At 38.6% G+C, this 16,140-nt stretch overlaps 1 protein-coding gene across 5 annotated transcripts in view; it reads right to left on the reverse strand.

Moving 5' to 3' along the window:
- The window catches only part of CHD7 (chromodomain helicase DNA binding protein 7), a 131,874-nt gene that overhangs the window by 56,944 nt on the left and 58,790 nt on the right, over nucleotides 1-16,140 (reverse strand). For all 5 annotated transcript variants that reach the window (XM_027741665.2, XM_039390393.1, XM_039390392.1 and 2 more), the window contains one exon: nucleotides 1,477-1,898. In XM_027741665.2, coding sequence (XP_027597466.1) covers nucleotides 1,477-1,898 — 422 coding nt within the window. The remainder of the gene's footprint in view (nucleotides 1-1,476; nucleotides 1,899-16,140) is intronic.

Here is a 16,140-nt window from a genome sequence, read left to right on the forward strand (position 1 = left end):
CTGTAGGTGAACCTCCTTTAGCAGGGGGGTTGGACTACATGATCTCCAGGGGCCCCTTTCAACCCCAACCATTCTGTGAGACTGTGAAAACGTTATTTTAGCTGATACAGTATTTTGGTGTGAAAAATACATACTGTGTGATATATAACTTTTTTTCTAGGCTGTGAATTGCTGCTACGTATGTAAACCCCATCCTTAGGACAGTTTGGTACACAGCCAAAGTAACTTCTGCAATAAGGATAGGCTGATCAACTCTAATTTACAGATCAGTTAATATAACCTGTTCATGACAACACTTGATTTTACAAAACGGTGTTTATAAGTTCTTCAGGAAATATTGTCTCTGCTAACACTGAAACTTCTCCGTCTTGCTAAAGGAGCAAGTAACATCTTAGTGTCCATGCCTTGTTTAGCCATGTAGCTGGATCAAACTTACCCAATAAATAGTCAATCTTGTATAATACATGCAAGGCTGATTCATTAACTGCAATTTTTAAACCCTAATACAAATAGGTTTTGCAAACTGATTTGGATTAACCAAGTCTGGCTGTGCTTCCATCTGGAAGTTATATTTTATAACGTTAGCCACATCTTGAAAAACATATTCAGATGTTTGGAACAAATTCAGAACAGTTGTAAGAAATTCTAGGTACAAATGAAAAAAAAAATTGAGCTTTAATGTCTTTTCCTCTGCATTTTCTTTCAAGTAGGCATTTATAAACACGGCATTTAGGGACTTGAAGGGCAAGGAAAGAATCTGTATTATTGTCTGTGATGTATTTACTCATGTATAACAGCAGTTTATTCTTTCTCATACTACTCTGTAGCATTTTAAGCCTATCCTGATAAAGGGACACGAGGCTGATTGAAAACAGTTAAGAAACAGGGTTCAAGCATCTGGTCCGTCCACAAAGATTTTCTGCTAGGAAAATTGTCTTTACATGAAACAGCAAAATGAATATAATCCCTACAGTGAGGACCCATCAATATCCATATAAAATGCCTTTTTAACAGCAGAGCACAACCCATGGGTTGTGTTAGTATAAAACGGTGTCTCTAAGGGTTGTACAGCTTATAACAATGTGAGCAACCTAATTTTTTTATTTAGGGAAAAAGATCATCAAACTTTTTTACTTTAAGCCTTCATCTCTGAATGTGGTCAAAGCTACATCAGTGTTGATAATGACAAGAGAGAGTCAGTTTTGAAATCCAACACATCCAGAAACTTTTCTGCCTTGAAAGGAAAAATTAACCTTCTGCCTTTCCAGCCTGCTTAAAATAACTGTGAAGCCATAAACAGGAAAGTCAAACAAGAGAAATGTGCCCAAGCTTCTCAAAAACATGATGTTGTAGATGGTAGAAGGCAAACGACAAAACAAGATTTCCTCTCCACCCACGCCATTTAGCACAGATGCTCTAGAAATCCCACAAACACACTGTTTTTCTCTGATCGCATATAGAAGTTTCCTGACTTACCTAGCCTTTTTGCTGGTCTTGGGTTTTGGCGTGGTATTTTTTGCTTTCTTTTCCTTTGGCTCTTTAGGGGTCTTAGGGACTTTGGGGGTCTTGGGTTCCTTCTTTTCCTTGGGTTCTTTAGGATCCTTCGGTTCTTTTTTTGCCTTGGGCTTTTTCTTTTTCTTCTTCTCTTCTTGGGAGCAATCCACTGAATTTCTGCTTAGATTCTGGCTGTCAAGTCCCCCAGGAAAGTCTTCCTTACCAAAACCTTTGCTGGGACCTTCTGCAGCAATGTGATTGTTTTTCTTTTTCTTTTTCTTTTGCTGTGGCTGCGGCTCAATTGACGGCAGATAATCATCACTTTTCACTAGCTGGGTATTCGGTCCACTAACCTGAGTCATATCCGGCACTGGTTTCTCTAAAAAGGGTTCCGATGGAGAATGCTGAGAGAGATAAACAGAAACAAAATTGGAGATTTGCAACTTTGATTTCTAAAACTTTGCTCTTTTGGAGCATGAGGTAACAGAGGTAGAAAATACTAAGCACAAGATTAGCCTGTTAACAAGATTCAGCATATCTGAAACATTGTGCAGTAAAACAGTAAAGAACAAAGCTTTTTGCAGTCAAAACAGCAGCAAAATGACCAGAAATTCTTGATATGTCAAGGGTAAAATTATTCTAAAGCTTATATATAAAGTGGAAATACAGAAAATATTTAGTCTTCAACATTTAGATGCAAAAGGAAAGCAAATGTTGTTTCAGATATTTCAAAACAGTTGTTAGTAAAATTAATATCTTGTTACAAATTATCCAGTTGCATTGAAATTTTGTTTCTAGACATTCAAAGGAAAATAAAGTATATTCACAGGCTGTATTTATAAAAAATTAATCAAGGCAATTTACATTGGTTCAGCTGTGACAGGAGGTATTTTGATCAGCATGTGAAGGATTAAGCCACTTGAAAATGTAATATAATGTTACATTTTATGTCAAAAATCCACAGCTCCCAACTTATACTCAAAAAAGATTTGTTCCTGTTCCAGACTGGGTAAAGAACTACCTTAAGTGTTTATGAACCTGCATAAACATCCTATTTCAAAGTCTCTATAGTGTATCAGGTTTACACCAGACTTACATATTATGGGAAAACCTGTGTATCATTACACAAATGTCAAATGTCTGAACTAAAAACATATTTCTGCGGTGAAAAGGTGTCTAAGCTCTACCATGACTTTGCAGCATATCAAACCTCTAAACTGCTTCTCCTGCCTGCCTGTGGTTGTAAATGCAGGACAACAGTGCTTTTCAAGAAGCAATAGCATGACACCATACTCATGCCTTTCTTGCACCTACTTACACAGTCAGACCATTTTCCCACCTTCTTTCCCTCTTTGTTTCTCTTCAGTAAAAATTAAGCCAGGATAATTCTAGGTGGAAGAGTTCCCTACTAGCCGTGGTGTCATAGTCTTGCTTTTGAGATGTCTGATCCATTGAATTGGGGAGAAGAAGGGTGTATAGCACATCAGAATTTTACTTCTTGGAATAACAGTGCCTGTGTAACTGTAATGTTCTTTACATTTCCTTTTCTCCACTTTTTATTCAAACTGCACTTAGAAGTGGCAAGCATGCAAACGAATGACTACAAACCCAATCCCTGAGCGTAAGGAGAACTGATGGGCATACACAGACATACACTTCAGCCACCTGGTTCTAAGTAGAAATGCAGTTAAGATTTAAGAAACCAAAGTCTCGATATCATTCACGAGAAAGTAAATGAGTAAATGCATGTGTATCTTTCCAAATACATTAATATAATTTTCTGAATGTAAATAAACTGAATTAGTGCAGTCCTGTCTATTTCTGGCATTTCTTTACAGTAGCATAAAACCAGTGTGCCCTGAATACACTCATATACTCAGAAGCTACCCAAGCAGCAGAAGGAGCAAGGCTGCTCAGAAGTGAAGACAAGAATTTTTTCTGCTGTCTGGGAGAGCTTTGAATGGTACATGCCATACACTACAGTTCTTCATGGAAGAGACAGGACAGAGGGAAGGCCTGATTGACAGACTGAAGGTTTGGGTCTCCTTGGCTTAAGCAAGAACTTCCAGGGTGACTTCTGCACGTTTCTGCCTTCCATCTGTGGAAGGCAGAAACCTGCCTGCAACCCCTGTTGCACCTTTTTGTGCAACAGGGTCTAAGCTGCACTGGAAACTCAGCACTGCATTAGCACCAACATCAGTCAGCCCCACCTCAAGCCCATCTCATGTTAGCCATCCTGAAGTATGAAGCAACATCTGTTCTAGAAATCTGTAGTCACCATCAACACTTACATCTCCATGCTGGAAAGTTCACAAAAACGGGGTATCTGTATAGAAAACACTGATCCCAGAAAGACAGTGGTAACAATGAGCTCTGCAGTCCAATTATGCATTACATAAAATAGAAATCTTTTGAAATGTTCTAATTGTTTCTGAATTTGGTTGACTGAATTGAATGTCTCCTCAGATTTGTTCTGACGCAGAACAAAAGAGTCTTCTCTCTACCTCAGACTATTATGTACTCGTACTGTTAAACTTCTTTTTAGGTAGGAAAACACACCTGTAGTGTAGATCACCTGTAAGTACTTCTTATCCCTTGGTTTTCAGAGCAGTACTTTTAACATACATTTTTGTAAGGCAGTCAATATTATCTGCCATTTCATATCTCATGCCTCCCACATTTTGCAGAAACCTCAAGTGAGAGTTTCAGCAGTTTCTTCACCAAGCTGTCCACCTTAATACTCAATCCTCTTTTAAAATACTGTTCACTTGCTGTGTCTAACATATAAGAAATCTAAGGTCTTCTTTCCAATATTTGTAGATTTGTATTGAACAAGTACCTTGTAGTTAGCACTACATTATTTGTTTACCATATTAAGAGAGAATTTTTGAACTATCTAGGTTATGCATAAGGTACAGCTTTCTAGAACGAATCAGAATTAATTGTTTATTTTTCTTCCTAAGCATATAAAACAGCCAAGCCAACAAATACTAAAACTCACAAGGAATCCAGTAATGACATGTAAATTTAATTCTAGAAAATTTTCAATGTTGCACCTTCATTAGTGGTATGACTGTGTCACTGAAATCAATATTTGGTTTTATACATGCTTCAGTATTCAAAAAAAAAATTAATCCTTGTCTCCTTTCTAAGACTTGTGGGTTGTTTTTTTTCTTTGTTTTAGAAGTCTGAACGACAACTTTCAGCAGAGTCACAAGCAAACCTGAAAGCAAAGCTTTCCAAATCTCCACAAGACACTTCCAATCCTTCAAGATTTGACATTTGTAGTTTTAATGTAAGGCCTGACCAGAAGGTAAAGCACAGAGAATGGCAGCAATTGCTGCCACACTGTAGTACCCAGTAACTCACTTATCCTGTGAAAATTCAGATTCTTACTCCTCAGAAACCTTATCCACAAGAATCATTCTCAGGCTCTAAAACAACTTACACTATACATTGGATTTAAATGTTATGCTTGGAACAAACATTTAAAAACCCCCAAACTTACTGCACTTTATTTACAGTACCAAGTTATGTGCATTACCAAGCATACAAATACTATGATTTTGGTTTATAGCATTCACAATCTCAGAAACATTAAGCTACAAAAAGCCAACACTGCCCTAACTAGGCTTTGGTTGCATTTCCCATTACTTGAAAATACAGTACTTTTGCCACATGCCACTCCCCTTGCAGTTTGGCACATTTCCTAAGTCACCTATATCTGATTTTCTAAATTGCAGCACTCCTTCAAACAAATAGTTGTGAGTACCTTTATTTTTCTAGGAAACTCTGTGGCTAGACTTTTGCAGTATGCTAAAACGGTTTATCCCTAACCAACAACCCCACATTGCTCCCTAGTGTGAAGCTGTGTAGGAGCAGCACAAATCTAGTGAGGAGATGGCAAGCAGCTTGAAAGACGCATTTTCTTACCCCAAACCAGTTGTCTGCTCTTTCTTAAGTAGGGAGAGAAGGAAGAACAGCAAGCTTTCTCTAGTAAATATTAGATTAAGCCTACCACGGGGAATTATTTCAAACAGTTCTACTTTAAATCTACAAAGCATTAGCTCTAGTTACAGGGTCACAGTTTTAAATGAAAGAATCCCATTTTCCATTTATAAAATTTAAGAAATACGTATATTACAAGTTTTACCAAAAGATTGAAAAAAATTATCTGCATACTTCACAGAAATCACTTTTCCTGCTGCTTTTAGTAATAACAAAGCCATAATTTAGTATGTTGGTACAGAATTTAATCTCCCATAGGAAAGAAACCAGTGAAGATTAAACACAAATAGGTATTCATCCTATTTGATATTGCAGCAGAATTATTTTTGGTATTATTTGAAATAAGGTGACAAAGGTGCTCAAAAATATTGCTTTGTTTACTAGACCCACATCTCTTTAAATCTTTTAGAGAAAAGCTGTTTTTGTAAACATTTAACAAAGAACAGATGGCCTGTTTTAATCATGCGAAAAAACCTGGAGCTCACATTAATACTCCTACCAGCGACTACCAGGGCTAGTCACCTCCCTAACCAGCAGCATGGCACGGTCTTCAGTAATATCATTTAAATTTACAATGGACATTTTCTCATCAGTTCTCACTGCTTGACAGTTAATCAATGCTATTAACATGCAATATCACAATGCAGGACGCTCCTACAGATCGCAGCATATTAGAGCAAAACAGAGATTCTTCAGGAACTCCGAAGAGTTAAAATCATTTGCGGCTCAACAGGCTATCCAACACAGTGATATGCTTTTGCATTGTCAGTAAGAGCCAACAACATCCAAGGAAATAAAAAATGAAAACACTATTGGGGAAACTGTTTCTAGACTGCAAAAATCTCACTTTTCTGGAATTCAAACTTATTTTTAAGCTTCCAACCATGTATCGCTAAGACTTGAAAAATTAAAATCGAAGCTGCCTGCATTTCATGGCTGCGTTTTGCAGCTGCTTACACGTTCAGAGCTAAGCTCATTCTCTGCAGCCCAAAGCACAGAGAGCTGTCTCAAACCAGGCCGGTTACGTGAAGTAGCAAGATGGACAGGATGTAGGATTAATCCAGTGAGGGTGAGTGGCAGGGAGGGAGGTTAAGGAGGAGAGTCTTTCTGTTACTTGAACAAGGATTGAACCACAATCAACTGTACTTAAGCACTGAAAGCAGCTGAGTGTCACTTCCCCAGCAGAGCAACAACTCGAGCCAATATTGAGCTTTAAGAAGTATGAAGGAAGGGCAGCAAAGTATGCAACATGACTCAGCTAACTTTTTGAAATTTAAACCTCAGCACCAACCGAACAAAAAAAAAAAAAAAAAAAAAAAAGGTCCTTTTTACCAGGACTACTTTCATTTCACTCATGGGTACTATTTCCAGACTCCCTGGTCTTTTCCATATTTTAATAAAGACTTATGATAACCACACTTTATTTATATTTTCCAGTAAAACTTTGGTTTACTAAGTTGTCTTAACAGTAAAGCAAGTGCTCAATCAGTTCCCACTGACTCCAAAATACAAATCTCTCCAGTATGATCTCCATACAGTGGATGATTTCACTTTAGGTAAATCATTAGAGAATATTCTCAATTGCAGCCCTGTTAAACTATCACCTTCGCTTTGGAAAAGTTAAAACAGCAACCTGTGACCAAAGAAAATTCTTTTAAAACAGAAGACAGACTACAACAGTGTTGCTTCTGGCAGCAGCCCTATCTAGTGCCACTATAATCATACATTTTCAATTTATATCCTTCCTGATGGCACAGTCCAAAAGGTGTTAAAAGCCATCACATGGTGAAATCACTCCATGATTCTTTCTTTCAAAGGTTAGTGAAAGGATTCATCATCCCTCTGGACTGTTTAGAATGAACTACTCATCTTGACTATCCTCCAAACTAATAATTTGGAAAGTTTCTGCATCATGTCTCTATACGTTGCTTTACATATGTTGTTCTGCAATTCTCAACTTGTCTCACCAACACTTTCAGCATTAGGCCTCTCAGTGCTTCCTTGATCTGAAGCATGAGTTGTCTTCTATAGAGCTCTGTAAATACTTTTCACTGTCCATATGCAAAGCTCACATAGCAGTAAAAACTCCAGAGTAAACAGGAATCAACACCACCTCCAAAACTCCAACCAAATGCCAGTACCTACATTCAACAGCAGTACAACTATTTTTCCTATAGTAGCTAAAGTCCAGAAACATCCTATGTTCACAAGTGGAATTCTTTTTATCAATCAGTTTCTTCTCCTTCATTATGAATGACGATCCCTTCCCTTTCATGTGAAACTACTACCTTGAAGATGCATATGAGACTCTTTTACTGTACTATATGAAAATACTTAGTACTAAACTCAAAATACTTTGGGGAATATGATGCTGTTAAGAAACAACTAGTATCTCAGTAATTCAGAAACCCCTCTAAGAAAATTGTAGTTCCAAAGTGACAACTGGCATTTATAAACCAACAAGTGCTGTCAGTGATCTGTGCAATAAAGGGAAAGCTATCACACCAGATGAGAATGAAAGAAGTCTATTTTACAAATAGGTTTGACAGGAATCTAAATTTCTTGACATACCTCCACAAAACACACATGAAAGTGTATGGAAAACAGAAGTTCTATTAATACATTCCTAAACTTGACAATTAAAAATCATTGTGCATGAGAAAAATTAATGTTTTAGTAAAGTGCTGCTGCAAAACCATTTTATTTCTTAAGCAAGTCTTAGGAGAAAACAGAATATTCTAAGACTATCCTAAGTCATCCTGTGTTGTTACTGCTACTAGAAAGCTGTTAAAAAACAGGTACAATGACTAAGTTATAACTTGCTGATCCAAAGCTTTTTTAAAAACTCTGAATCAAAACAACTAGAATTTTGATGCCAGCAGTATCCTAACAGTGGAGTGGAAGCAATTAAAACTGATCTTAATGTCCTTTGTCACCACAGCAAAAGTACAATCTTTGCTTATTTGGTGGAGCTGAAAATATCACTCAATTACTGAATTTCCAATAGTAAAAACACACTATGCCCACTACAGAGTTTCTTATTTGAGTCTCAGCACAGGTAGAGTATCAGAAGTATCTGTTTTCTGGTCATGTACTCTGTGGAGTAACACAGATTACAAAATATGAATGACACTAATGTGGCCATCCAAAAAGCAAACATTCCATTATATTTTACCGTAATCATATGCAGCAACGGTGTTTCATGCTCACAGAAAGTGAGCAACATTATTAAGCCTATGGAATATCAGCCAGTGCAACAAATGCTGATGGCTTGTTCACAGTTCCAAAAACAACTAACTTGTCCCATAAGAGAGTTCCTAGGTTGCTGTCCATCAATCAGAATCGACATCAGTGTTGATCAGGCAATCCCAGACAACTGCCAACAACAGACAAAACAAATTAGCATTCTACACAAGAGATTGCAGTAGCAACCACATGGATTGTATGTAATTGCTAATGTCATGGTCCAAAAGATAAACATTTTATTAATACTTTTTTTGCTACAGATTACTTTGCAATATATACTGACTTAGCAGTAAGAGACTGCTCCTAATGCAGGCACGGCAGGTCCTAAATATTACACAAGAGCAACCAGACTCTCCACTCTCCATCATCACAGTACAGACTGATTGAGAACTCGCGATTTTGGCAAGCTTTTACTAGTTCTAGCTGCAGAGACACATAGAATGGGTGGGACAATTAGGTACTGAATTCTACTGACAAAAGCTGCACTGCTCATGTTGACAGCTTGCCTACCTCAAGCTTGTGTTCCCTGCATGGCCACAGTTAAAGAAATCTTCACTTCTGTGTGCACTCCATTATCAAGCAGAAGACATGCCAAAACATGCCAACATGTTTTACCACAGAAGTTTTGCAGAGTTTATGCCATGCAGTTAATACCACAGGTGAAAAAATGACTGGCAGGTCAGCAAGAGTCCGCCTGTAAAATGGCCGATAAGCATCTTTTTCTTAACACCTTACTTCTGAAAGGGCTGCACAAGTTTTATGAGGAGTGGCTGACGGAGCTGGGGCTGTTTAACCTAAAGAAAAGGAGGTTCAGGAGGGACCTTATCACTCTCTACAACTACCTGAAAGGAGGTTGTAGTGAGGTGGGGGGTCAGTCTCTTCTTGCAGATAACAAGTGACAGAACAAAAGGAAATGGCCTCAAGTTACAACAGGGGAGGTTTAGATTGGATACTAGGAAAATTTTTTTCATGGAAATGGTTGTCAAGCATTGGAACAGCCTGCCCAAGGAAGTAGTGGAGTCAACATCACTGAAGGTGTTCAAAAAACACATGGATATTGCACTTGAGGACAAGGTTTAATGGTGAACACAGAGGTGCCAGGTTGATTGTTGGACTTGATGACCTTAAATGTCTTCTCTAATCTTAACAATTCTTTGATTCTGCCATATAACATCTGTATTTAAAAATGTGTGTATTTTCTTTGTGAAGTTGTCTGTGATGTTATACCCAAGCGCAACTTATCAAGATATCTAGTGCTTACTAGAGAATTCCTTGGATTAGAGAATATCCAGGAGATTCACCAACAGCCTTTTCCAATCCCTCTAAAACAAGGCGGTACTTTCTCATCTCCAGGCAAGATGAGAAAGTCACACAGTAAAAAACACGTAAGGGGGAAACAGTCTCCAAAGGATCTAGTACAATACTCCAACTTTTCCAGTAAATGGCGAATAGGGGAGGAAACATCTGCACATATTCAACTAAAACAGTAATAATTAAACTGCTGTTATTAAATACATAACATTATAAAGACTAACCTAACATTTTAGCAATGTACAGGCTGAGTTGTTGCTCATGGCCTTGCTGCCATGTTACCCACAGCCCTTAAACTGCACTGTGAAAGCAAAGCAGTTCCTCCAAAATAGTAAAATACAAACATCCTCTTTCTTGTAGGCATATTTCACATCCATCCTTTGAAATACAAGTATGTATTCCCTGAGGGGAAAAGAGAAACTATACTGTCAGGCAAATGCAGCCTCCTCCCTATGCCAGCAGAATTCCCTCTGTTCAGTTACTGAATGTCAAATACATGGGGATCCATCCTCTCTGAAGGGTAACTCATTCCTACATCATTTTGTATTGCCATCACCATAGTTTATGATGCTCTGGTACAAACTATGATTTCCACTAAACACCCTGTTCCCTACCCAGAAAAAGAAAACACAACAAAACAGTCCTGACTGAGTTGGTATATTAAGCACTTATAGCCTTCCCATAGTATTCACAGTGATAAATGTCCTCTAAAATTTTGTTTTTTTCTATGGAAGACTTAAAGTCACCTAGAAAACCATTTTGAGAGGGACCTTAAATAGATCACATCTACCTCTATTAATACACTTCTCTACTGTTGTCAAATCTAAATCATAGTGACACACAGCAAACGGCATCAGGTTTATGACTAAAGAGAAAATCAAAGACCAGCATACATGGTACAAGCGCTGGTTCTTCTGACCACAGATAACCGAAAAAGTTCTGTCTGTGTTTTCACTGCTGCAAGCAACAGTAATAGTAAAAGCAAGAGCACTTTTTTTCTGGTACTTTTTACTCCACCCCTTCTAACCCCCAAAAGAGTTAAAAGGAAAACTTATTTAACAGGTTATAAGTGTAAAAAAGAAAAGGTGAAAGGTAATAAGATAATATCTTCCATGTTTACTTGAGAGATACATATTATTAAAAACATAAAAATACAAGGTGTATTGTAAATTCAGATGGGATACCTCTTTTTTGATTTGCAAACCTCTAATGATGTATTCTTTATCTGAATTCAAATAAGGTACACTTCATCTTCTCATAATTTACAACTAATAAAGTTTACTTTAATCTACGGAAGGGAGAACAACAATAGAGAGAAGAGCAGCATATTTGGGGTGGTTTTTTTTTCATTAGATTAAGCTGAAGATTTACAGACCAGGAAACATTTTTCTCCTGCCTGCTCTGCAGCACTTAAGATTCAAGTAAATACAAGTTACAAAAATACCACCTGTCTGATGGACATCCTGTGAGCCCCAGTCCGTTGCTTGTAAGGACAATACTAATGCTTTTCAACATCATCATGGCTGGGCTTCGCGAACGAAGATTTGGGGAGGGCCCTACCCACGTTTGTTGCAAGTGCGTTGGTGGCTAAAAAGGCCAATACGAGATAGACGCGTCCGGTTGTAAAAGGCACAGCAGAAAGACTCCTTAGGTGGTCTATTCTGCAAGGCACGATTCTTTCTGCGTTGTCTTTTCTCCTCAAGGGTGATCCTGCGTGCTTTCTCAAAAGCATCAGCAGCGTTATAGATGGTGTGTCTCCAGACCTCTCGACTGGAGGCCAGAGTAGACCAGTTACGTTGATCAATATGGCCAAGGCTGAGATGTTGTTTCAGGGAGTCCTTGTATCTTCTCTTCGGGGCTCCTCTCTTGCGGCAGCCGGTGGCAAGTTCACCATAAAGCAAGATCTTAGGGAGGCGATGGTCCTTCATCCTTGAGACGTGTCCTGCCCAACGCAGCTGTGTTCTCAGCAACATGGCCTAAATGCTTGTGACTGCTGCTTGTTCTAGAACAGATGTATTGGTCACATAATCTGACCAGTGGATGTTTAGGATTGTGCGGAGGCAGCGTTGATGGAAGCGTTCTAGGAGACGCAGGTGGTGGCGGTAAATGACCCGTGATTCAGATCCATATAAGAGAGTAGACAGCACAATGGCTCTGTAAACGCTGATCTTTGTACTTTTCTTCAGATGTTTATTTCGCCAAACTCTTTTATGAAGCTTTCCGAAGGCACTATATGCCTTTGCTAACCTGTTGTCTATCTCTCCGTCAATCTTACCCTCCGAGGAGATGAGGCTACCGAGGTAATTAAACTGCTGGACTGATTTGAGCTCTGATTGGCCAATGGTGATATGGGGATGAAGGAAGACTTCCTGAGGTGCTGGTTGATGGAGAACTTCTGTCTTCTTTAAACTGACTTCCAGCCCAAAGAGCTCAGCAGCGTCTGCAAAGCAGGATGTTAAACGCTGCAGAGCTGCTTTTCAACAATGAATCACAGAATCATCGAATATCCTGAGTGGGAAGGGACGCACAAGGATCGTCAAAGTCCAACCCGTAGCCCTGCACAGGACAGCCCCAAGAGTCACATCGTGTGCCTGAGAGCATTGTCCAAACACTTCTTGAACTCTGGCAGGCTTGGTGCTGTGACCACTTCCCTAGGGAGCCTGTTTCAGTGCTCAAACACTTCTGGGAGAAAAACCTTTTCCTAATATCCAAACTAAACCTCCCCTGACCCAGCTTCATGCCATTGCCTCCAGTCCTGTCCCTGGCCACCAGAGAGAAAAGGATCAGTGCCTGCCCCTCAGCTTCCCTTCGTGAGGAAGTTGTAGACTGCAAAAGGACCAAACTGCAACAGACTGTAAGGAAATACACCAGGAGCAGATAGATGTATTGCCCCAGTCTCATTACTTGGCACCACTACATGCCTCTGCCAGAAAGTCCTCAAACTCAGCCTTATACACTTCACATCCACAACCATGTGCCTGGTTTGTGTGTGCACACCATAACATCCTTTCTTCTGGGCTTCTTTCAGTCTTCTGTTGCGTGTTTGCCAGTTATGGGCAAATCAGTGTGGACTTAATGGTAGCCTTTTCTCCATAAAAGTATGAGGTTCTCACTTGAAGTTCCTCTGCCACGTACCTGAGAGCATTATAAGGCTCTCTGAACTTGATTCTGTAATACCAAGAAATCTACACAAAATCAAGCTGTTGGATTTACAAAGAGGGAATATATAGACTAACTTGGCTGTGGAACAGAATGAGGACTGCATGGTGTCTGACAGGTTTTAAAATAAGTATAGTAGTAATTGTGAAACAGAACATCCTAATCTAGAAATTACTGACCAGCTGAAGGAATAAGTTTTTTTCACCACCCCCTATCCTAAGTACGCAGGATCTATCAGGACTTTTTATGTACCATTGGAAATGCTGGATGAAGAATTTCAGCATGGCATTTAAAGTAACTTTTTTACCTGAAGCTATGAGTCAATACATGTTCTCCTCTACCCCACCCTGCCTTCCTCCCCAGTTGGATTTTAGGCAAAACACATTTGAGGTGTTTAATTCCAAATGTTACGGTTTTTCCTGGAGCAGGCTGAAAACAGAAACTCAGTGGAACCTACATCTAGGTTTGACTGGCATGGCTTGTTGCATGGCACACTCTGTTTTGCCACGCATACCTGCTGCAGGCAACCTCTTGCCCCTCTTCTTAGGGCACTCTAATGCAAGGGTCTTCAATGGGCCTAGCCCATCTCTGAGAAAGCCAACCCTCAGTGGGCAGCCTGGGGATCTCAGCTGCCCACCAAGCCCTTACTTGTAGACATGAATGAGGGCAGCAGCTGAAGAGTGCGACTTCATACATTCATAAAACAGTAAGATACAGCAACCACCAGCAAAATGCTTTCAAAGGTATTTTTAGGTCACTACATTTATTAGCATATGATGTTTGTTCAGGTACACTAGCAAGACTTTAGTTAAGATATAACTTCTCTATCATTTTCCTAACCCTTTCCTTATATATCATGGAAAACAAAAGCCCAGCATTTTTGTTTTAAAAGTTCTCCCAATCAGCTTCTAGACTTGCTAACCATCCATGTTTAAGAAGCCTGCACATATAAAAAAACGTATCAGTCACAGTTTAATAACAAACGTGCATCAGATGACAAGGCTGGTAAAAAGAGGATGCAAATTGTAGACAGCCTTTACTAAGAACTTTATCACTTCTCCTATCTGCAAGCCTTTGTAAAAAAAAGAACAAGTTTTCCCCGAAGGTATAAATAGACACATATGTTCTAATAGCTCAAGGAAAGGGCAGTGGCCTTAGATGTTTAAGATTTCAATAGCTGTGAAAAGGACTATAACCCTTGAGTTTTTACTCATGTCTCTGGAAAGGAGGTCCCACTGAAGTCCCATGATACTTCCACAATACCATTCCTAAGTATGTTTATTAAATCACAGAACACTGAACTGTTCCACGGTTCGCAACAAGATTTTTTTCAATTTCAGATATTTTATAGATAAGTGTACCAGATTGAGAAAAATTAGCTGAAAGCATTAGAAGAAACACTACCGGCACAGATATTACACTCTGTTTTCTGGTTAGAGCTGACAAACTTTCAGTTCATCAATATTTTATGTAGATGACTGGCAATACACCCCACTAGACAAATAATACAATACTCTTTTTCTTCCCTTGCCACTTTCCTCCTCTGCAAGATGAAGTTTTACTGTATCCACAATCAAAAGATGAAATCCCTTTTATTCAGTAGCTGAGCTGGTGACTTTTTTTTTTTTTAAAAACTACAACTTGTACTCAAGGCTTTCCTGCTTAAAATTTTAAAAAACACACAATTCTCTGACCATGTGGACTTCTAATGCCATAAAATACTAAGGAACCACCTAGGAATGAAAGTTAAATCAGTCTAAAGCAACTTTTTTCTTTTTATGTAATGATTGTAATCTTTAAGTTGGCTGACTTCTTCTGATTAGAAGGGCCTCATCTCAGAATTTCACCCAAAAGACCACATTTGGTAAATGTTTTCTGATATCATAAGATGATGTCTCATATTATCTCAATCAACCTGTCTCTACTGTTTATGTCTACTTCAGATCTCAAAGTGTTCAACTGCTGCTGTTTCAAAGCATAGGTGAGCACACTTAGTACTAGGAAAATCATAACTTAAAATTATAACTTTTTGTTTTGACATTCTAAATGCCACTTCTGTAGTCACAAAGTACCACCACATCATGAAAGAAACTCCAAAATCGCAATGCCACTATCACTTTTACTTCTATTAGATGTCCCAAATAGTTGAAGTGACTCTCCTAACCCATATTTATCCAACAATAATCTGTTCTTGTCCAGCAGAAATTCAAAAGCTTTCTTCAGACACTGGCCAATGAGTCACTGCGCAAGTGAAACAGTAAACATGTAATGTTGCCTTGAAAAAAAGAATACTTAAAATTCATTGTACCCCTAAGAAAACACACTGTAAATTATAACCATATTTTTATTTTTTTAATGGCAGTCTAAATTATTTAAGTATTCCAAATACTTGAAAACAAAGAATAATTGTTGTTATTAAACAAATTTTATGTCCTATTGCTTAACCTTTTACAATAACATCTCTAACATACAGGGTGACTCTTTCCTAGTTACTTCCAGATTTGCTGCCTCATGTACTTTTACAGGATGGTTTGGGGTTTTTTTTCCCTTTTCTGTTAAATTACATACTCATTTCTTTCTAACATGAGCCTCCAGTGAAGGACTTGCCATGGACTCTCTTCCTGAGAAGTGCCCAACCATGACTGCAAGAGAGCACCTACTTGGATAACTACAGGCTTCAGCATCAGGGCAATGCAGCCCAGCGTAACACACACAAATAAGCCCCAAAGCCCATTACTATCACTCTGGCCATGGGTAACTCCCTATCCCTCTGTCTTGGTTTACTCATATGTAAAAAATGGAGAATATATGCTGTAGGAGAGTTTAGAAGACGAATAAATTAGTGGCTGGGGAAGTTCTTCTGTGGTATGATTAAAATTACCATTTAAAAAGCTCATTTAGCTATTCTTTACCAAGATATGA

Source organism: Pipra filicauda, unplaced genomic scaffold (genome assembly GCF_003945595.2).
Source record: "Pipra filicauda isolate LSUMZ 115617 unplaced genomic scaffold, ASM394559v2 scaffold81_size6448238_pilon, whole genome shotgun sequence".
NCBI classification, from domain to species: domain Eukaryota; kingdom Metazoa; phylum Chordata; class Aves; order Passeriformes; family Pipridae; genus Pipra; species Pipra filicauda.